This window comes from Gadus macrocephalus, chromosome 18 (assembly GCF_031168955.1).
Source record: "Gadus macrocephalus chromosome 18, ASM3116895v1".
Classification (NCBI taxonomy): Eukaryota; Metazoa; Chordata; class Actinopteri; order Gadiformes; family Gadidae; genus Gadus; species Gadus macrocephalus.
Window position 1 is genome coordinate 19,897,541 of NC_082399.1, and position 22,007 is coordinate 19,919,547.

Below are 22,007 nucleotides of genomic sequence, written 5' to 3' on the forward strand. Positions count from 1 at the left end.
AATATAAAAAAAATTGATGTACTTGCTGAACTTGCTCCCTCCTTTAGATTTTGTACCTAATGTCTGATTGATTCTTGGATGAGACAAAAAATTCAAAATGAACCAACCAACCTGTGTGTAAACATCTTCAATGCTAATATCTGCTACCACCATGAGGAAGATGGCGATGGGGACGCCAAAGTCCCCAAGCAGCCGCCTGACCTGGTGAACACAACAGGTTTACATTGTTTCTCCTTTCCATACTGTTCCTATTTATTTATTTATTGATACCGGTGATACTATTGCGTTTAATTGCATGTTCCTTTACAGAAGTTGTAAAAGAAAAAAATAATATTTATTTATGTCTGATGTTTTCAGTTATTAATCACAGAATTACTGAATGACTATAAGCACTTTTTTTTTCTTTATCACAGAGGTGCTACTATCACATACTAGTAGGTTGAAGACAGGTGTAGCTCATGGTGTTCATTATGGTATACAGAGCAATCAATAACTGACCAACCTACACCTGTACGGCCCTTTACTATTCCATCTACAACAGGTTGCTTACTTTTCCAGGCAGAAATGTTCCGTTCTTGAACTGCCGTAGGAAGAAGGCGATGAAGAAGCAGCCCAGCATCAGGCACATGGAGAGCAGCGCCGTGTTGGGGTAGGCTGGGTTCACCATCACCTTGGTGACCGTGGTGTTGCCGGTGCCGTTGTCGTACCGACGGCGCTCCGTCACCATGGGCTGCCAGGGCTCCTCCAAGGTGGAGTTCAGGTGGTCGTAGTTCAGGACCAGAGGGTGGGTCCTGAAGGTCTGGGGGGTTTGGGGGTTCAGGTTTACAGGGTTATTACGTTTACTACTACTCGTTTACTATGTTAACTACATTTACTACTACTTGTTTACTATGTTTACTACGTTTACTACTACTCGTTTACTATGTTTACTACATTTACTACTACTCGTTTTCTGTGTTTACTACGTTTACTACTACTCGTTTACTATTCTTACGTCATTTTTCTTTGCTACATGTTTACATATTTTAAACATATGTAGCAAAGAAAACTGACGTAAGAATAGTAAACAAGCACGTTAACCTAAACGGTTTGCTAGTCAACCAAAACAGTCAGCAGGACAAGAATCAGCAAATAACCTCAGCGGTTAACTAGTCAACCAATACAATTTGCAAGACAAGAATCATTTCCAGTAAAAGTTCAAATCAGTACAATTTAAATTGTTTTCGTTTATGTTATTGATTTTGATATACTGCAGGAGCTGGATCAAATTAATCCCGTGGTAAAACCATAAGCCGAGGGGGCTGAGAGGGAGGGCTATGGAGAGGAGTTACCCTGCCCAGCTTGGCGAAGGTTTCGTAGATGAAAATGAGGGAGATGAGGATGGAGAAGATCTCTTGGGTGAAGCGGGAGATGAAGCGGACCAGGAAGCTGCCCTCCAGGGCAACAATGAGCACCACGATGATGACCAGCCAAACGCCCACCCACACCCGGCCCACTATGTACTCTATGTCCTGGGACTGGCAGAACTGGGAGGATTGGGATGGAGATGGGAACATATCGAACACAATCTATAGATAACAGGTCAGATAAACATAATAAACAATGTAAATTACAGTAAAAATAATAACTAAATACTAGTAGGAATATATGCAGTGGAAACGGCCATAATAAAAAGATAGCACAAACATTCTCTATATTCTTTTATTCCTTTTTTTCCAGTCGAGTTGAGGAGGGTTGAGGCATGCTGGGGGAGGGGGGGGGGCGGGCCTTCATACTTGAGGCCCCCCTCCAGTACTTTATTCACTCACTGCAAAGAAGGCCTCCTCAAAGACCAGCAGCGGGCCGGAGAAGCCGATGACCAGGACGGGCTGGGCTGACAGCAGGCAGAAAAGGACGCCCTGGAGGCTGGTGGAGACCAGCAGCTCCGACACGCCCATCATGTTGTCCACTTTGTCCGCTGGACGAGGGGCCGAGGTCACAGCTTTATCCCCACCTCCTCCTCACTCTATTCTATCATGTTTCAGAAGCAGTGTGTGTGCACTCAAACACATGCAAACACACTAACACGCACACACACACACACACACACACACCCACACCCACACCCACACCCACACAAAGACACATACCCAGCAGTCCTCCGAAGGTGATGGCGGGCGACAGGGCGGCAAAGTAGATGAAGATGACGGCGGCGAGCACCTGGCTGTTGAGGGCGTCCGTCAGGTCGCTGCGGTAGTGCTGGTAACGGCCCCGCATGTCCCGCAGCATCCCACCAAAGGGCCGGCCCGTGCGGGCTAGGGGGTCCTCCGCGGGGGCCCCGGTGGAGAGAGAGCCTGCGAGGAGGGGGGGGGGGGGTTGAAGATAAGAGGAGAGAGCCGACTGAACCTTTTCTCATAGGACAACACAGGTGTCACTCAGAACCATGTTGAAGGGTGGGCTCCTCTCATGTAGCGGGGGGCGCAGGTCGTACGAGAAGCTAGTGAGAAGAAGTCTGCCACCTTGGCCCTGGTACATGACCGGAGCAGACCTGTGTGCGTGTGTGTGTGTGTGTTTGTGCGTGTGTATGCGTGTGTTTGTGTGAGTGTGTGTGCGTGTGTGTGTGTGTTTGTGTGTGCGTGTGTGTTTGTGTGTGTGTGTGTTTGTGTGTGTGTGTGTGTGTGTGTGTGCGTGTGTTTGTGTGTGTGTGTGAGTGTGCGTGTGCACAGAGAGACTCAGTCAGTCTTTCCCAACCTCTTATTACCCATCGTTAAGTCTGAAAGTCGTTTAACCCCGTGAATACCTGCCCCTTATAGTCACCAGTGAAAGACTTAAGATCTTAAATCCTGGTCACCCACTAAGTCAGCCTGTGAAGACATACACAGACTGTGTGTGTCTGTGTGTGTTTAGTGTGCGTTTACATATATAAAGTTGCCTCCCTCAATGTGTGCATCTGTGTTTCTTAACTGTGTTTGGGTGTGTGCGCTTGTTTAGTGTGTGTGTCTGTGTGTATGTGTGTGTGTGTGTGTTTGTGTGTGTGTGTGTGTGTATGTGTGCGAGCATGTGTTTAGCATGTGTGTTTAGGATGTGTGTGTGTGTGTGTGTGTGTGTGTGTGTGTGTGTGTGTGTGTGTGTGTCCTTGGACACACCCCTGCGGGCCGCGGCGGTTAGGGGATCCGAAGGCTCTGGGGGCAACTGCCTATCCTCCAGCAGCCGCTTCTGGAAGCCCAGCAGGCCGCTGAGCGCTGCTTCACTCTGGATCTCCGTGGGGGGGATCACCACGCTGCAGTCCATGAAGTCGGACACGGCCACTGTCACCTGGGCCGCGCCCTGGGCTCGCAGCGCCGCCTGGTTGAACACCTGGAGGGCGGAGGGGGGAGACCTGTTGAGGGGAGCACCAGCGGACCACCGCTAAACCACAGGGGAGCCTGGACCGGGACACCTCCTTAACCTCCGCTAAACCACAGGGGAGCCTGGACCGGGACACCTCCTTAACCTCCGCTAAACCACAGAGGAGCCTGGACCGGGACACCTCCTTAACATCCGCTAAACCACAGGGGAGCCTGGACCGGGACACCTCCTTAACCACTCAATGTCAAGGAACAGTCCCCACAGCAAGAAGGAGAAGGAGAATGAGAAGAAGAATAGAAGGAGAATGAGAAGAAGAATAGAAGGAGAATGAGAAAAAGAACAGAAGGAGAATGAGAAGAAGAATAGAAGGAGAATGAGAAGAAGAAGAGAAGAAGAAGAAGAAGAAGAAGAAGAAGAAGAAGAAGAAGAACAACAACCACAACAACAACAACCACAAGGATAAGTAATATGGAGTTATAAATCCCCTCACTTTATCAGCCATGAGGGCTGCCATGGCCCGGCCAGTTTCGTGGTAGTCAAAGTTGTTCTTCCCTGGACCAATCAGGACGAAGACAAAGCGAACGGGCACCGCGGCCTCCAGAGCCGAGTCCAGCACAGTCGCTGCCTTAAGCCGCACAAACGCCACTGTGGGCTTCTCCAGGAAGTCCAGGGATCCTGGCGGGAAAGACGAAACGGAATGACATCCATAGGAATAACACGTAGTTTGTACGTTGTATATGTACATTGCTGTGGAGGATATCAATAGCGTCTGTCAGTGTAAAAGTGCATTTTCTTTTTTTGCTGGATCGATGTATTAAGCTAACAGTTGTTATTCCACTGGGAAAGTTGATACTTGGTTGGTTCTAGCAAATTCGGTCAACTATTATAGGGTTACAATGATGCAGAGGATGCAATGAAAATGGATGCATTTAATGTTTCCAAGGACTTTGTAGAAGCAATTCTCATACCCTTGCGTTTTCTTTTTTAATTATATTTTCTATTATTATTTGTAGCTATTTTATTAATCTTATTGTTGTCTTATTGTACTCATATGTTGCATGATTCATTGTCCTTTCTGCTGTTAATTCAAAATAACATCTGTGAAACAACCATCACCTACCTACTAGCACCATGGAGGCCTCCACGCTTTCAGCCGCGTCGCTCTGATGAAACCAGATAATGGAGATGAGTTGACTGAGCACACACCCTCACAGGCCTGATTATGGATCCTTGGATCAGTATTTTGTCAACCCTTTCACAGTCTAAGCCTTTGAGCGATTTTGTTTCCTTGTGCAGCAGGTATTTGATCATCAGTGGGAGTAGAAGTTGTCTGGTCAAACTGGTTGAATTCGCCCCCATGTACTTCAAAAGACCCCTGATTCTAAGCCTTGTGAGGGCAAAACAAAAATCTTTGTTGGTATATCATAAGAAAGGCCATGGAATATAAGGACTAAAGACTCATGTTGAACATTATCGTCAATATTTCGATACTTTCACATTTCGTAATGTGCTGTGTACCACTTCATTGGAAGAATATTGGTATTATTGTTTTTTATCTATCTTTAATAAAATATTTATGGCATTCAATTACTTTATGGACAGGATCAGTTAGGATAGAGAGTGGATAACAAGATGAGCCTCGAGCCTGGGTCCACATAGGCACATGCAGAAGAAAAAAGAAACAAATAGAAACATTTTCTTATTTCTTCGGTCCAGTGACACACCTTTTCTTTGACAGCGATGTTGTGTATCTCTGTTCCCTTAGTAAGGACTTGGCTTTCTGGGTCTGCTGACTGGCTAGAGAAAATAAAATACATGATTGTTATCAGGTGACAAAAAGAGAAAATGCAATCAAAGGACAATGAAGAGGTCCCTTAGGGATGTTGTCTTATTATATTCCTGTCATCCCTATTATTATGGTTAGAGTTAACCTAATTGTTATAAACTAGAAAATGCATTTCCTGCAGAAAATGCGGCTAGTGCTGTAGCGCAAAGTGAGGTTGAAAATATGATTTAGATAAGCCGCATAGTTTTAGACGTGAAGAAAATCAAGTGAAGCGAATTGAGTCTAAATGGAGTAAACAATGTACACATGCACCCCATTTTAAAAAATTTAAATGGTTGGAAACAAATAAAGTGAAGAGTTAAACAAATAGCTACTGTGATAAAGTTTGAATACATTAAAGATATAATATAGCTGAGCGGTTCAGATCGGATTGCCAATTTCCAGCCCAACTATAGACACAAAACCGCCCAATCAACCAAAACCCACCCAAAAAATCTATTGCCTGAAAACCGGTAATAATTAATAATAATCATTATTAACTATGACGTTGTATGGTGTACAAGGAGCCTCTCATCTATCTAAACCTCACAAGGTATGTGAAGAACACACTGACAACAGCAGAAAACGGGTCGTCAACGAGATGGCATTAATACACACAAAATAGGCATTTAAAGACAGTGTGCAGGAACACAATCACCGAAAATGGATGTTTGGTACATGAGCTAAAATAAAACAACCCTCAAAATAACAATGCATAAAATGATCTTACATTTCTGTAGAACTTCACCTTGAAATTATCGTACAAGAACTTAAAGAACCTAAACCGGAGAACTATGTTAAGTCAACGCCAGCTCGACCCTTACATCATGAATCATAAACCAGAGAACTATGTACAGTCAACGCCAGCTCGACCCATACATCATGAATCATAAACCAGAGAATTATGTAAAGTCAACGCCACCTCGACCCATGCATCATGAATCATAAACCAGAGAACTATGTACAGTCAACGCCACCTCGAATAATACATCATGAATAATAAACCAGAGAACTATTTACATGGCGTGAAAAACATAGTTTAAGCATTGTTGTTAGCATTTAGCTTTTACTTTTTTAAAACACTGCATATGTAGAAAGCACCTAGCCTCTAGCCAAATAAACGGGGGTCCACAGAGACATACACCCGATTTATCAATATTTTTTCCAATCAATTAATAGTTTTAGCGCCAGTGTACCAAGAAATAACATAACCGTTTAGGCTTGACATTGTGTTTCTAGGTTCAACATTGACGTTGTTTAGGCTCTGCGATGTCCGCAATGGTTAGCTTTCATAGCTACCTTGGGCTAGAGCGTCATCTAGAATGTCCTCACACTCAAGCCTCAACGTCAATGAGACCAACTGGGAATATATGAAGCGGGTAGGGAATTAATCTGTGATTCTGAAAAAAGTCGTGTGGTGTGTGGATTTGTTAATTGTTTGAACGGAGTTTAACGGTTAGAAAAGTGTCCATCATCCAATTTCCATTGTAAAAATGATAATTTAAAGTAGAATATAACGTTTAAAATATATTAAGAAAATCAGAATAGAAGCGCACGATTCCAAACTAATCTGAATATTTTAAAATGAGATTGGAGTCTCTAGGTGCAAAATGTCGGGTCCCAAGGTTTGTAGAGAATAATAAACAACGCTAGGACCCTGGGGTCCTAGCTACCTGGGGTCCTGTACATACCTGGGGTTCTGGGTCTAGCTGGGGTTCTGGGTCTACCTGGGGTTCTGGGTCTACCTGGGGCTCTGGGTCTACCTAGGGTTCTACCTGGGGTTCTGGGTCTACCTTGGGTTCTACCTGGGGTTCTGGGTCCACCTGGGGTTCTACGTCTACCTGGGGTTCTACCTGGGGTTCTGGGTCTACCTGGGGTTCTGGGTCTACCTGGGGTCCTAGCTACCTGGGGTTCTGGGTCTACCTGGGGTCTACCTGGGGTTCTGGGTCTACCTGGGGTCTACCTGGGGTTCTGGGTCTACCTGTGGGTCTTCCTGGGGTCTACCTCAATGTCTTGTTTTTTAAACGATTTATGATGACTATATGCTCTGTAAGGTGACCTTGGGTGTCTTGAAAGGCGCCTCTAAATTAAAAGTATTATTATTATTATTACCTGGGGTTCTGGGTCTACCTGGGGTTCTGGGGTCTACCTGGGGTTCTGGGTCTACCTGGGGTTGTGGATCAGAGAGTTGAGAACGCCCTCCCGGTCTCCGGGTCTGATCTCCTTCTTCTTCACCAACTCGTCCACCATCTTCTCAGCGATGGTGGCCAGACTCAGCTCCTTACAGTCCAACATCACCACACCTGCACATGGCAAGGAAAACTCTTACTTACTATACTAGCAGACAACTTCAATGTGGTAGAGGAGATGTGATTAATTAATCATTCATTTCTTAATTTATTTATTCAGGTGTTCATGGCGTGTTTTTCCTGCTGCATTTGACAGCATTTCAGGTTCTATTTTCTTCCATCCAGGCATGCATCTATTCAATCAGCCATTAATGTTTATCCGTTCACCAATCCAGCCATCCATTCATCGAGCATCCCTCCATTCATCCATCCATCCAGTCATTTGTCCTTCCATCCAGCCATCCATCCAGTCATTCATCCATCCATCTGTCCAGCCCTCCGTTCTCCCCCCGTGTGTCCCGACCGGTGTTCAGGGTGCGTCTCAGCTGCACCAGGCTCTTGAAGGTGAGGTAGGAGATGTGCGAGGAGGGCGGACCCCAGGCCTGAGGGCTCTCCTCGCTGCCCCCCCAGCGGCCCACCTCCTGCCAGAACGACGGCTGCTGCTCCTGGGCCCTCATTGGCTCAGCCCCTGGGTCCACCTTGGACCAAATGGGACGATTGTGGGGGATTACACTCTCAAAGGGGTCTCACAGGTCTACAGTCTACAACAACCCCCTAACCCTTAAGCCTTGGGAAGGAAGGAACACACAGAGGAAGGATGGATCCCTACTCCCAGGACACTGAGGAGTGCCAGAATAGGGCAAGGCACATTAAGGCAGCATGGAGATTAATGCACACCCACAGAGCCCAGCTAACACCTGCCCCCAGCCCTGGACAGCTCTGATCCTTTCGCAGGAAAAACTTATATTTTGGGTCTAGTTGAAGAACAATGTGCCGGCCAGTGTTTTTCCACTCTTGTAGGTCAAAGAGATTGTTTGATAGGTTTGTGTTGGACCCCGGGCTGCCCTCTCCAATCACACAGAGCGGCAGGTGTTTTGGCAGCACCCTTATCGGGGCGTCGCCCAAGGTCCTTTGTCCTCTGTGTCAACGTGGAGCAGCCGGCGGAACGACGCCGGACCAGAGATTTACGCTTGCTGTCATCGTGGCTCATGTTGTGAAGGGGCATGGCTGCCGTGAAGGTGTCCCAGGCTGAACACTCCCGGCAGGTTGGGGTGGTGTCAGCCTCAGGCTCCTCTGGGCCTGCTGGTCTATGTCCCACAAGGGGGCGGACAGTGGTTCTTTGCTACTGGCTGCTGGTGTTTTGACCATCAATAAATGGGGGGGGGGTGTTGGTAGAGCTGGAGCCTGTGTATGTGTTTGGGACCGTCCTGTTGTGTACCAATTGCTATCTATCTAACTATCTATCGTCATAACCCCTCCAAGCAGATTCTATTCTACAGCAAAACACCATTGCTCAGCTGCAAAAGGTCATAACTCAAATATGTAAAGCTTCCAAACAAAGATATCGTCAAAAGTCGATGCCCTTAAAATGAACAGTTCCTTTGACATTGTGTAAACAATGATGATCCAAATATTTAGTTTTTCAGTGGATCCATCTATCTATCTGTCTGTCTATCTATCTGTCTATCTATCTACATTTGACACGTTAATAAGAATTTTATCCAAACCCATTTCACTGAGGGAGATCCCTACCTGGATTCGGTGTTTCTTGTTAACGATGATGTTCAAGGCAGCTTGACCGGAAGTAAAAAGGTGAAAATCTTAATTATAATCATTCTACATTTTATTTGGCACAATTAATTCATTTAGGATTCAACTTTCTTGATGAGCAACAATCATCATTATATATGTATGCTAATTATAATACTATAAATAATACTCACAATTTCTATGAATTACATAACCATAGCTCAGCTGAAAAAGGTCAAAACTCACCCAAAACATGGAATAGCTCAAAACAAAGTTAATGTCTCATATCAAAAGTCAATGTCCTTAACTTGAAAAGTTCCTTTGACATTGTTTAAACAATGATTGTCCAAATATTTAGTATTCAATGATGCAGTTGACCCTGGAAATGTTCCTTGTATCCACATTTCAGTCTTATTCCATTTATTAATCGACACTGAAAGTTAACCATACTAACTGAATCTGTATCAAACTGAATACCTTTCAGATGCAAATTTCAAAAGGACAAGGTTTTACCTGAAAGCATGTTTATTTACACAAAGTAACTGACTGACAACTCAGAAAACAGACAACGTACACAGCCCAATACAACACATCAATACCAAAAAGAAGTGAATGATAATCACAGCGACTCGGTAAAGCTGGATGGCGACACTAAAGGCTCCCCCCGTGATGAGACTCATGCTCAGTGACGGCTGGTGGTTATTTTGCGAATGCATTACATTTATCAATAGGCCTACTTCACAGGGCTCCAGACGCCATGAGGTCACCTTTATATCTCTGTTCATAACTTTCATATAATGTGAATGATTTTGAAACAAGAATAAGGTGTAGAGAAATGCGTGTCTTTATTTGAAGCACAATTATAAATAAAAAGAAAAAATAAGGTGTTTAAAGTGCTTCACTGAGCTGAAATTGAACATTTCGAACTAAACCATTAAGCAAAATAAAACTTTTTTTGTGCTTAAAGTATTAAACAATTAAAATGTTGACCGGTCTCCCTTTGCGCAAAATGCGGCTGTAGACGATCACACACTCTTTGGTAGAGACGTCTGTTTCGCCGTCAATCATGAAGGACATCTATGTGGCGTATCCGACGTCCGCAGCTGTCTTTTGCTTTAAGGTGTCGCCTATTATCGCAATGAATTGTGCACATGCCATCTCATTGCTATACGTCGGGTTGACGTTTAATCCATAAATAAATAATCCGTAAATTTGGTGAATGGCAACTCCTCTTTGGCAATGTTGTATGCAACATTAAATTTGATCATTTCCGATTCCTTAGAGAACCTTATTGTTACTGCCTGTCGCTGAAATGCAGCTGGGAGGGGGGGCACTTTCTCTACACACTTGTCACGTCATGTTGGGTTATTTAGACATATGTTTTTTTAATGTATCGATACGAAACGTTGTTGACCCGCTTACAAATGCACTATTACCGGCCATATTCTGACCGGCTGAATGACTTTAGCCCAAATGGGAAGCATATGAAGGGGGCGTGTCACGATACCTGTCAATCAAAATTGAATGGAAGCTAACGCTACTCCGCTTGGGCTGAATACATTTAGCCAATTCACAGGAAAAAAAACAAGATATATCATGTATCCTGGGTTTTTCTGTCACTTTTTGGTGCAGTTGCTGCTTTAGGTTCTACCAAAATTTAAAACAAAATGTTCTAAGGTTTATAATAATATTTTTTCATTTTTACTGTAAAAGGTAGGGAGGGCTTAGCCCTGTTAGCCCATTTATACCAGCCGTCCCTGCTCATGCTATATATGACAGATTGACGGATTACAGGTTAGGACATTTGTATGGACTATTGTACATTTGATGACATAATGTTATAATTCATATGTTTTGGAGAGGCAACTATTCAACTGAGAAGCAACATACTGAGCGTTGATCAGCTGGATGTATGTAATTAGTAATTGTGAAGGCGAAATTGTTTAAAATGATGACATTATAAAATGTGTTGTTAATAACCACCCAGTTGTTTGGAGGTTTGTACATGTTGTTTTGAAAATATTCACTATTTGATAATTGTCCCGAAGTCCATCAGAATAACCGTTTGCTGGATGTGGGCATAGAAGTTGTCTCTCATAACAGAACACATTCTTTGGCAAACTAGAGGGGCTGTGTGTGTGTGTGTGTGTGTGTGTGTGTGTGTGTGTGTGTGTGTGTGTGTGTGTGTGTGTGTGTGTGTGTGTGGCTGTCTGTTTGCGTGTCTGTTGATGAATGTGTTTCTATTATGACCCATGCATTCATATTTACTTTCAGTCATTAAAGACCTTCATATTTGTGTGTGTAATATTATGAGCATGCATGTGTATAGTACTGTCAGATGTCTGACTTAAGCCTTCAAATAATGTCATTGACAAACTTGAGTTATTAATAGCACCTAAACAGCCTATTCATCTGAAATAAATAAACATTTATCTAAATGGAAATATGCAGTATATTGCATATTATTTTATTTGTTGTCTTTTTGCACTATTATGTTATTATGTTATATTATATATGTTGTGTGGTAAATATACTATTGGCACATTTGGAGTATGGGGAAACGGATTTTCGGTCCTATATGTAACTTGTTGCACGGTCGGTCAGACAATAGAGTTCACTTTGACTTTGACTTTTAGTGACAGCAGTCTCTACCTGTAAGTGACAGCAGTCTCTACCTGTTAGTGACAGCAGTCTCTATCTGTTAGTGACAGCATATACCTGTTAGTGAAAACATCGACCTATTAGTGACAACATCTACCTGTTAATGACAACAGTCCCTACCAGTTAGTGACAACATCTATATGTTAGTGATAAAAGTCTCAACCTGTTAGTGACAGCTTTCTCTACCTGTTAGTGACTGCAGTCTCTACCTGTTATTGACAGTTTTCTCTACATGTTAGTGACAACAGTCTCTACCTGTTAGTGACTGTAGTCTCTACCTGTTAGTGACTGTAGTCTCTACCTGTTAGTGACAACAGTCTCTACCTGTCAGCGACAACAGTCTCTACCTGTCAGTGACAACATCTATATGTTAGTGATAAAAGTCTCAACCTGTTAGTGACAGCTTTCTCTACCTGTTAGTGACTGCAGTCTCTACCTGTTAGTGACAGTTTTCTCTACATGTTAGTCACAACAGTCTCTAGCTGTTAGTGACAACAGTCTCTACCTGTTAGTGACTGCAGTCTCTACCTGTTAGTGACAACAGTCTCTACCTGTCAGTGACAACATCTATATGTTAGTGATAAAAGTCTCAACCTGTTAGTGACAGCTTTCTCTACCTGTTAGATACTGCAGTCTCTACCTGTTAGTGACAGTTTTCTCTGCATGTTAGTGACAACAGTCTCTACAAGTTTGTGCAGTAGTCTCTACCCATTAGTTTATATTCGTTTATTTAGTTTAATTGTTTCAGGGAACATGTACAAGATACATTAGTTACATAGTGTGCAAAAAGATGTTCTGTACCAGATTCTAGCCAAAAGGTAATTTCCATCCGCACTCCCTGGGCAGGTAAGAGCAATAGAATAAAACATGCATGCCCACACACACAGACTCTCACACACACACACACACACACACACACACACACACACACACACACACACACACACACACACACACACACACACACACACACACACACACACACACTGCATATAATCAATAAGTATCATAGAAGTTATTGCCATATGCAGAATAACTGAGTAAAGAATGATGATTAGTGCTGATTAATGCTGAAAAGACTGATTACCTAATATCCTTTATTTTTTCCCTCACGTGAGAAAGCACAAAATTCTGTAATTTTTTTAGATTGTTTGGGAGAGTGTTCCATGCTTTAGTTGCTGTAAAGGAGAAGGCTGGTTGTGCAAATACAGCGCTCCAATTTTGGAGGCTACAATCTCACCTTGTGATGGATCGAGTAGCTCTGCCTATTCATTCAGCGCATGGTTGGACACATTTTTTCAAAGGTGGTGGAGCAGCATTATGAATTATTTTGTGTATTAGGTGCATGTCAGAATACAGTATAAGGTTATCAAGGCTAAGCTTGTTATACTTTTATTTCACAGTGGTGGTACTGCATTTATCTTTTGTAAAAAAAATTTAAGAGCTTGTTTGCAAAGTGATTAATGAATTTCAAGGCAGTCTTGTTAGCCTGAGACAAGCTTGTCATCCATAATTGTAGATGTGACATAATCATAGCATTAAATAATTCTTAGTAGCAACAACTGTTAATGAATTTCGAATGTGTCTAAAATTTGCTATGTTATATTTCAATGTATTACCAAGCTTTTTAATGTGTTTTTAAAAAGTGAGTATGGAATCTAAGGTCACTCCCAGGTATATAAACTATCTAAAAATGTTAGCTTTTTTCCATCCATATATATGTTTGAATAGCGCTTTGTTTGTATTTATTTCTAAAGAACATGGTGACTTTTTTTTCAGTATTCAGTGTGAGAAAATAATTGCTCAACCACTTGGTAACTTTTTGCATTGTTACTGTCAATTTGGTAGCAAACTGTTCTGGATCTTCAACATGTGTAAATAGGACTATATCGTCAGCATACATACAGATTTCCACATCGTTGCACACAGATGGTCGATTATTGATGCAAGTGCTGAATAGAAGTGGTCCCAAGATGGAACCTTGTGGTACCCCCATGAAACACGCTCTTAAAGATGATGTCTTATCCTAACACATTGGAAGCGATTTGACAAATAAGACCCATGTCTTATTTGTCAAATCCCATTAGTGACAGAAGTCTCTACCCATTACTGACAGCAGTCTCTACCCGTTAGTGACAGCAGTCTCTACCCGTTAGTGACAACAGTCTCTACCCGTTAGTGACAGCATTCTCTACCCGTTAGTGACAACAGTCTCTACCCGTTAGTGACAGCAGTCTCTACCCATTAGTGACAACAGTCTCTAACTGTTAGTGACAGCAGTCTCTACCCGTTAGTGACAACAGTCTCTACCTGTTAGTGACAGCATTCTCTACCGGTTAGTGAAATTATCTACCTGTTATTGACAACATTCTCTACCTGTTAGTGACAGCAGTCTCTACCTGTTAGTGAAGCTGAACTTACCCGTGGCGGAGCAGCAGCTGTGAAGATCGTCAGAACTCAGGTCTCCCAAACAGTGTTACTTTATAAGTCCCGCCTCTTATGCAGGGCTGTCACTCTGAGGGGACGGGGGTCAGAGCGTCGATGGGGCTTGCAAACACACACATGCACAAATAGACACACAAACATGCTTTCAGGCACAAACCCACACACACAAATAAATGCACACACACAACACACAAATATACACAGACAAAGGCTAGCAAACAAACACGCATGCACACACATACCACACACACTCCCACAGACATACACACACTGGCATGCACAAACTCAAACACACATATGGTAACACAAACACACACATACATACACGGACAGATTCCAATGACTTTATGTACCAAAAACACACACATAAATGTGTTTTTTCACATTATTTTCATCCATACACAGACAGACAGACACACACACACACACACACACACACACAAGATAATGTTCCGGTGTCACCCATAATATTGATAGTAAATACAACTTCTAAAGCGTGGACGCCTGTCACATACTGCCAGCATCTAATCTGCCTCAATGTCTCTGTTTGGAGGATAACAGAGGCTAACATTACACCCCCCCCCACACCCCTCTCACCTTCAGCGGTGCCAAGAGATCCCCTCCTCCTCTTCCTCCAACTCCTCCTCTTCCTCCTTCTCCCCCTCTTCCTCCAGCTCCTCTTCCTCCTCCACCTCTTCCTCCTCCTTGTCCTCCTCCTCCTCATCTTCCTCCTCTTCTTCAACCCCCTCTTCCTCCCCCTCCCCTCCCTCCTCCTCCTCCTCTCACTCCTCCACCTCCTCTTCCTTTCCTCCTCCGCCTCCTACCCGTCCTGCTCCTGCTATTCCTCAACCTCCTTCTCCTCTTCTACCTCCTACTCCTCTTCCTCCTCCTTCCCTTCCTCAACCATTCTCACTCTCTTGCTATCTTTCTCTCTCTCTCAATCTCTCTCACTCTCTCTCCCTCTTTCTCACTCTCTCTGTATCAATCTCAATCTCGCTCTCAATCTCTCTTTGTCTCACTTTCTCTCAATCTCACTATCTCTCTGTCTCACTTTCTATCCCTCTTTCTATTTCTGTCCCACTCTCTCTCACTCTGTATCTCAATTCAAAAAAGCTTTATTGGCATGAGAAACAAACATTATCATTGCCAAAGCAGATGAACAATTAGGAGGTCAAAGTATAAAACGTTAAATACAATATATATATATTATTTACAGATCAGATATTTTACAAATTTCTGAAAATGTTGGGTATTATACAAATTCCAGTGTCTCCTATAGACAGATAAATTAAAGATACACTCTAAATACACAGTATTTACAATATGGGGGACATGTGCAATAGTGCAATCACTGTTGAATGAGTCTGTTTAAGGGGAGTTTGAGGTCCTTCTATCATCACAACAGGTGACAAATCTGACTGCTGTGATCGCACATTGTTTTACTTCTCCCAACTGATATGGTAGTTTGTTAGCCTATGGTCTGACTGGGAGGAAGACAGAAAGTGCAGCTCAGTTTCCAGTTGGTTTTGTGTGCAGTGGGAGCACTGTCTTCTCTTGGGAGCCTGGTCTGTCTGTTGCGTCCCTTCTCGATGGCCAGGCTTTGTCCGCTGTTAAGGGACAAGAAGAAGTGGTCTCTTTCCAATGTAACAAATAGTTATCCTTCTGTTTTCTTATAATTCGATTTTTGCCTGATGTAGTTGTGTGTTGGACAGAGGCAAGCTGGCTAAAGGGACATTTTTCTGGGTGTAGCTCGCTGTGGGTGAGGGCCTGGTTGTGGAGTGTGTTTCTGACACATTCCTTAAAGGTCCCATGACATGCTATTTTATGGATGCTTTAATATAGGTATTAGTGGGCCACTAACAGTATTCAAAGACGTTCCCGAAATTCAGCCGTGGTGCAGAGTTACAGCCACTCCGAGCCAGTCGCACATTGAGCTTCCCCCAAATGCGCTGTTTTGGTGTCTATAGCTATAATGCAAATGAGGAGCGAGGCGGGTCAAGGAGGAGGGTGGGGGTGTGGCCCTGAGCAGCTCGCAGCCACGGTACCGTGCGCTCTGTTTACAGTGGATGTATCGCAATGGCGAGGCGTACACAGCCTTTAGCCGTGTTCTGTAAATATTCTAGAAGACACGGGAGTCCTGGAGCTCTATATCTAAATAATATCATATTATACATAGATATCTATATCATATAATATATATTATCACGGCCAAAAGCTGTGTGAGCCGATATTATGAATCTCAAATGACTGCGTTGGGTTCTCCGACGTTCCTGGTTCTTCCACGTCCACATCAATCTGAAGTAGACTGAACCGCGACATGGAGGAGAAAGGGATTGTTGCCGGGCAGCGCTTAGGCACCTCCGCCTCCTGCAGATCCGAGGCGGTGGTCCCTCGGCAGCGGGAAGAGGGGCTCAAGCGGTTGACATTCGCGGCCAACAATCCCTTTCTCCTCCATGTCGTGGTTCATGTTATTGAGGGAGTCAAAGCCAAAGTTCCTTTCCCCCAATTCATTCTCAACCATGGCTGAGATAACCCCTGCTACGAGTCTCGTTGTAGAAATACCAGAGACGAGAGTCCGACGTGTTATGCGCCATAACACCACAAGCAGAACGGTTATCCAAATAACAAGGAAGTATACAACACTTGCGTCACAGTCCTTGAGCTCTATATCTAAATAATATCATATAATACATAGATATCTATATCATATAATACATTATTATTATTATTAGCTTTTATCACGGCCAAAAGCTGTGTGTGCCTCCAGACGATATTATGAATCACAAACGACTTTGTCGGGTTCTCCGACGTCTCTGGTTCTTCCACTTTCACATCAATCTGAAGTAGACTGAACCGCCCGCTGCCTGCTGCCCGCTGCCTGCTGCCCGCTGCCCGCTGCCCGCTGCCGGGCGGCGGTGCTTCGCGGCGGTGGTGCCTCGCGGCAACCAGCGGCATGTCGCAGTTCATGTACTTCAGGGAGTCAAAGCCAAAGTTCCTTTCCCCCAATTCCTTCTCAACCCTTGCTGAGGTAACCCCACTCACTACAGTCTTGTTGTGGAAATACAAGAGACGTCAAAAAAACGAGAGCAAACACTTGCGTTACAGTGTGTGTAATCACACACACACACATGTGGCGCTCGCACCGTCGTGTCTCATTGGCGGGCCAAATTCTCTGGGCGGGCAAGGCAGAGAAAGGGGAGGAGCTTAGATCCTTTATGACGACATATGGGACCACATTCCAAATCAGCGCGCTTGAGCCTCCGTTTTCTTCAAACGCGAGCAGGACAACCCCGAACGTTTAACCCCGAACGCAAGTTTTAGCCACTGGGGGACCATAGGCAGGCTAGGGGAACTCATATTTATGTTAGAAAACCTCATAAAGTGAGATTTTCCTGCCATGGGACCTTTAAGGTGGATATTGAATTTTAGCGCTTGCTTAATTTTAATGATTGGATATCGTCCTTATTCTGCTCTGCATGTATTATTTGATGTTTTTCTGCCGTCTCTTAGGATTCATTTGCTTAATTCTGCATGTTTAGTTTCAATTTGATGTTTGTCCCATTTTATAAAATCTTGGTTAGTGAGTGGACCCCAGACCTTACAGCCGTAGAGTGCAATGGGTTCTGTCAGCGTGTCAGAGATTCTGATCCAGATCTTAGTTGGGATGTCTAGTTTGATGATTCTTTTTATGGCGTAAAAGGCCCTCCTTGCCTTGTCTCTCATCAGGTTGTTCACAGCGTTATTGAACTTTCCTGTGGTGCTCATGTTTATGCCGAGGTAGGCGTAGATTTTGCTGTGATCTTCTAGAGTAATAGTGTCTATAGGCAATAAGGTGAACTATTAAAATATAGAAAGTGATTTTCGTTCCCACGTCCGGGCACTACTTTTTGTTTTGCATAGGCAATACCATTGTGGACATTGGGTTAAAAGTTATCCTCAAAATATCCTTTTTTTTTGCCCCATGTCGAGTATTTGCACCATGTCGATGTATGAACTCCAGAAGGCAACAGCCATAAATGTATTATGTGAATTACAAAAAAAACGAAAATCTTATGCAGCAGGTTTGGCTTGTACATTTATTTACATTCATTTTTTAAAACAAAATCTCTCACAAATTGACATTTATACATACACCTTACATCTGAGACAAGTATTTTTGCATAGTGTAACATGCTTGGCTCTGGCATGAACATAAACTGGGGAGGCCACACGCAGGGTAAAGGAATAACAATGGTTTATTGAATAAGAATGAACAGAAACTAAGGTAAGGTTAATGGGATGTGGTGTAAGTCAGTAATATGTGATGTAACCAAAAGTGTGGTGTGAGATCAGTCATGGAACCAACCAAACAAAAGCCTAAAGCCAGCAGAGGAGAGGAGAGCCCCGGATGTTGGCACAGCAGGTCTTTTCTACCCTCCCCAATCAGCAGGGACATTGCACACACCCGATACCTGCAGACAAGAAAGGGAGGTGACAGAACAGGCAAGCAGCACAAATGGGCGGAGTCTTGAGAGACCCACCTGGGTCGTTACATATCCCCCCCTTAAAACAGAAGCCCACGTATGTGGGATTCTGACACACACACACACACACACACACACACCAACCCAGTCGCCAAGAAAAAACGTCAGTGGTGTACGTTTCCATGAACACTGGATACGTAGCATTTCAACGTAAAAAATAGCGTGTTATACCTACAATATCCACGTGTGCCGCTGTGGAGGCGGGTTTCGGGGTTTGGGTTTCACGGCTTTCGCGGCAAATTGTGGACACGATTGTTTAGGGGGGGGGGGGGGGAGACTGTTGTTGACCGGGGAGGGGGGGGGGGGGAGGAACACGTTTGTTGAGGGGGGACGACGACACACGATTGTAGGGGGGGGGGACACGTTAGTTGAAGGGGGGGGGGGGGGGGGGGGACACACGTTTGTTGAGGGGGGGGGAGACACGTTTGTAGGGGGGGGGGCACGCTCGACAACGAGAGTTGGTTTTTATTGAACGCTCGACAACGAGAGTTGGTTTTTATTGAACGAGACTTCAACACGGAACAGCTGCGAGAAACGATGGTCACGTCACTCTCGGTGACGGTGTCGACAATAATGAACACACGAACAATGTTAATAGAACAACACACAACCACATAACATCCCGAACCCATTAACCCCAATTAATCCTAACAACAAAACAAGTTAACAAAAGCCCCATTTGTCAACTGAGAACCCCAATTCCCAGAATCCCCCGCGGCTCCGGAACACGGCGTAGCTTATATTAATCTTTATTATCTGAATGGGAAATGCAATATTTTAGGACAGATACACCATTAAACGCGTTTCTAATGACATTTCTAGCGAGAAATTTACATTTTCCTTACATAATCTTCAGTCAGTGAATGTGTATGATCTTTATTAATCTTTATTATCTGAATGGGAAATGCAATATTTTAGGACCGATTCACCGTTAAACGTGTTTCTAATAACATTTCTAGCGAGAAATATACTTTTTAATTGCATAATCTTCAGTCAGTGATTGTGTCTGATCTTTAGTTTTATAGTTATTAGGAGTTGATCGGCTCGCTCGCATGTTTCAACGACGTCAGGTTGCTTTCGCTAAACTAGCAGCTCACGTGCTTCCTGCGTTTGTGTTATTAAACTGTTACTTTATGTAACTTTTAATGATATCATCTTGTTAGAAACACGTATATCTGAGAGCCAACCCAGTCGCCAAAATCATACCTACGTTGACAGTGTACGTTTCGTGAACACTGGATTACGTCGCATTTCAACATAAAATAGCGTGTTATACACACACACACACGCACGCACATGCACAGGCACACACACACACAAGCACACCCACGCACGCACGCACAGACACACTGACACACTGACACACAGACACATAGACACAGACACAGACAGACACGCACACACGCACACGGTGCATTTCGCTGCTAAAACCACAACAAAAAAATATTCCCTCAAATATTATTACTATCAAAACGTTGGCCAAAACGGCCAATAATATCATTTTTTTTTGGGATGCTTCTAGGACATTTTGGGTGGATTTTGAACGGTATGTGGGGGGCACGTTTTTTGCAGGACCTGGCAACCCTGCGCTGTTGCCCGAGATCTGGATCCACCCCGGCGTGGTGCCGTCTCCTTTTGACCCCAGACTTCTGGGGGAATAGCTGAATCAATTCATTAGTCAATCAGAAGCATGTAAATATCTTTCCGGTGGTGTAAGAGGACAAACAAGGTAGTGGTAGTAATTAGCTGTCGAAATTGGAGGCCTTAATCAATACTGAGCAGCTATTGATTTGCTTCCCGATAAAGATTTGTCACAAATGACATGTTATTTAGCATCTACACGTTGAGCTGAGTCCAATGACACCAAGAACGACACTCTAGCTAATGGTAACATGTATTTTACATGGTACACCTAGGTCTAGGACATGATCTCGGTGTAGCAAGAGGCCGAGCTTGATCTCATTGGACTCAGCTTAACGTGTAGATGCTAATTAACATGTAATTTGTCAAAAATCTCCATCAGGAAGCAAATCTATAGCTGGTCATTATTGATAAAGGCCTCCAAAATCGACAGCTAATTACTACCCCGAAACATATTCAAATATGATCATGTGTGGCACTGTTGCAATCGTCTCGAAACGTAGATGTCAAAGGACACCTTGTTTGCTCTGCTGCACCACCGGGAAGATATTTTCATACTTCTAATGGATTGATTCATATTTTAAGGTTCTCGGAGTGAGACTTTAAGTGGCTGCAGCAGAAGTGTTGAGACGAAAGATGATATCAAGAGATTTATAGAATATTCCCATTCACATTATGATTCTTCGTCGTAACATCCGACCAAACATCCTTTACATTCACAGAGCGAAGATTATGAAAGTCCAGGCTCAGCAAGTGCTCCATCTCGTTGCACCTGCACCCAGCGGCTCGCTTGCAAGATTTTGGCCTGAAGTTCTTCCCAGACCTATACCCTAACAGTCCAATATGCATATCTGAGAATCAGGCCTCTCTTCAATAATGACAAAATGTAATTCACTTTTTGTTATCTCATAAGCGGCGTGGTGCCGGCTCCTTTTGACCTTTTGACCCCAGACTTCAAAGACGTGGCCATAGGCCAGCGTTGTCTACACACATTAAGCCACAAATGTACACCTCCATCCCGCAAAAAATGGGGCCTAGAAACTAACCTCTGTCTTATGTACATTGACTGTACTGTTGGAGGTCACGCCCCTTTTCCAGCCTTTTCGAGATAGCTAGGGATGCTAAAATGTTGACACACATTTCCCGGGGCCCCGAGAACGACATATGCAAGATTTGTAGTTCTAGCCCATAGAGAAAAAAAGTTTTCCCAAATGGACTGTCATTTGGACAAAGCCCCTTCAGAAGTGTTGCCTGCGAGACCTGCGAGACCCCGAGGGCAGGAAGGGGGGGCCCTTCCTGCCCGAGACTTGGCGCGGTCAGACCCCAAGGGCAGGCCCCCCCTTCCTGCCCTCGGGGTCCGACCGGGCCAAGTTTCGGTGCGGGGGTCCCAGTTAGGCCCTAGAATAAGGTATTAAAATTTCAGGGCGGTAGGACCTTCCTATCTCAAAAACTGTTTTTCCACCACATTCTGAACCATTAGGTCTTGCAGGCTACACTTCTGAGGGGCTTTGTCCAAATGACACTCCATTTGGGAAAACTTTTTATCTCTAAGGGCTAGAACTCCAAATCCCCGGGAAATGTGTGTAAACATTTTAGCATCCCTAGCTATCTTGAAAAGGTCGGCAAAGGGGCGTGACCTCCAACAGTACAGTAAATGTACATAAGACAGAGGTTAGTTTCTAGTCCCCATTTTTTGTGGGATGGAGG

At 44.0% G+C, this 22,007-nt stretch overlaps 1 protein-coding gene and 1 long non-coding RNA gene across 3 annotated transcripts in view; both read right to left on the reverse strand.

Annotated features, from left to right (window-relative positions):
• slc4a1b (solute carrier family 4 member 1b (Diego blood group)) overlaps positions 1 to 22,007 on the reverse strand; it is an 80,949-nt gene that overhangs the window by 10,879 nt on the left and 48,063 nt on the right. Inside the window, exons 1-13 of one of the 2 annotated variants that reach the window (XM_060036493.1) lie at positions 14,113 to 14,209; positions 9,034 to 9,074; positions 7,805 to 7,979; positions 7,320 to 7,455; positions 5,052 to 5,124; positions 4,448 to 4,490; positions 3,818 to 4,002; positions 3,126 to 3,336; positions 2,130 to 2,333; positions 1,809 to 1,957; positions 1,332 to 1,526; positions 551 to 799; positions 112 to 201 (exon numbers count right to left, since the gene is read on the reverse strand). In XM_060036493.1, the coding sequence (XP_059892476.1) occupies positions 112 to 201; positions 551 to 799; positions 1,332 to 1,526; positions 1,809 to 1,957; positions 2,130 to 2,333; positions 3,126 to 3,336; positions 3,818 to 4,002; positions 4,448 to 4,490; positions 5,052 to 5,124; positions 7,320 to 7,455; positions 7,805 to 7,958 (1,689 nt within the window). In that variant the 5' untranslated portion in view covers positions 7,959 to 7,979; positions 9,034 to 9,074; positions 14,113 to 14,209. Of the gene's footprint in view, positions 1 to 111; positions 202 to 550; positions 800 to 1,331; positions 1,527 to 1,808; positions 1,958 to 2,129; positions 2,334 to 3,125; positions 3,337 to 3,817; positions 4,003 to 4,447; positions 4,491 to 5,051; positions 5,125 to 7,319; positions 7,456 to 7,804; positions 7,980 to 9,033; positions 9,075 to 14,112; positions 14,210 to 22,007 lie in introns of those variants that run through there. The other variant, XM_060036492.1, reaches the window with a different exon arrangement.
• Positions 13,871 to 14,169, reverse strand: LOC132446280 (uncharacterized). The gene is made up of 2 exons (XR_009522804.1): positions 14,068 to 14,169; positions 13,871 to 14,001 (listed from the first exon to the last, which is right to left on the reverse strand). It is a non-coding gene; the product is annotated as an uncharacterized LOC132446280 (long non-coding RNA).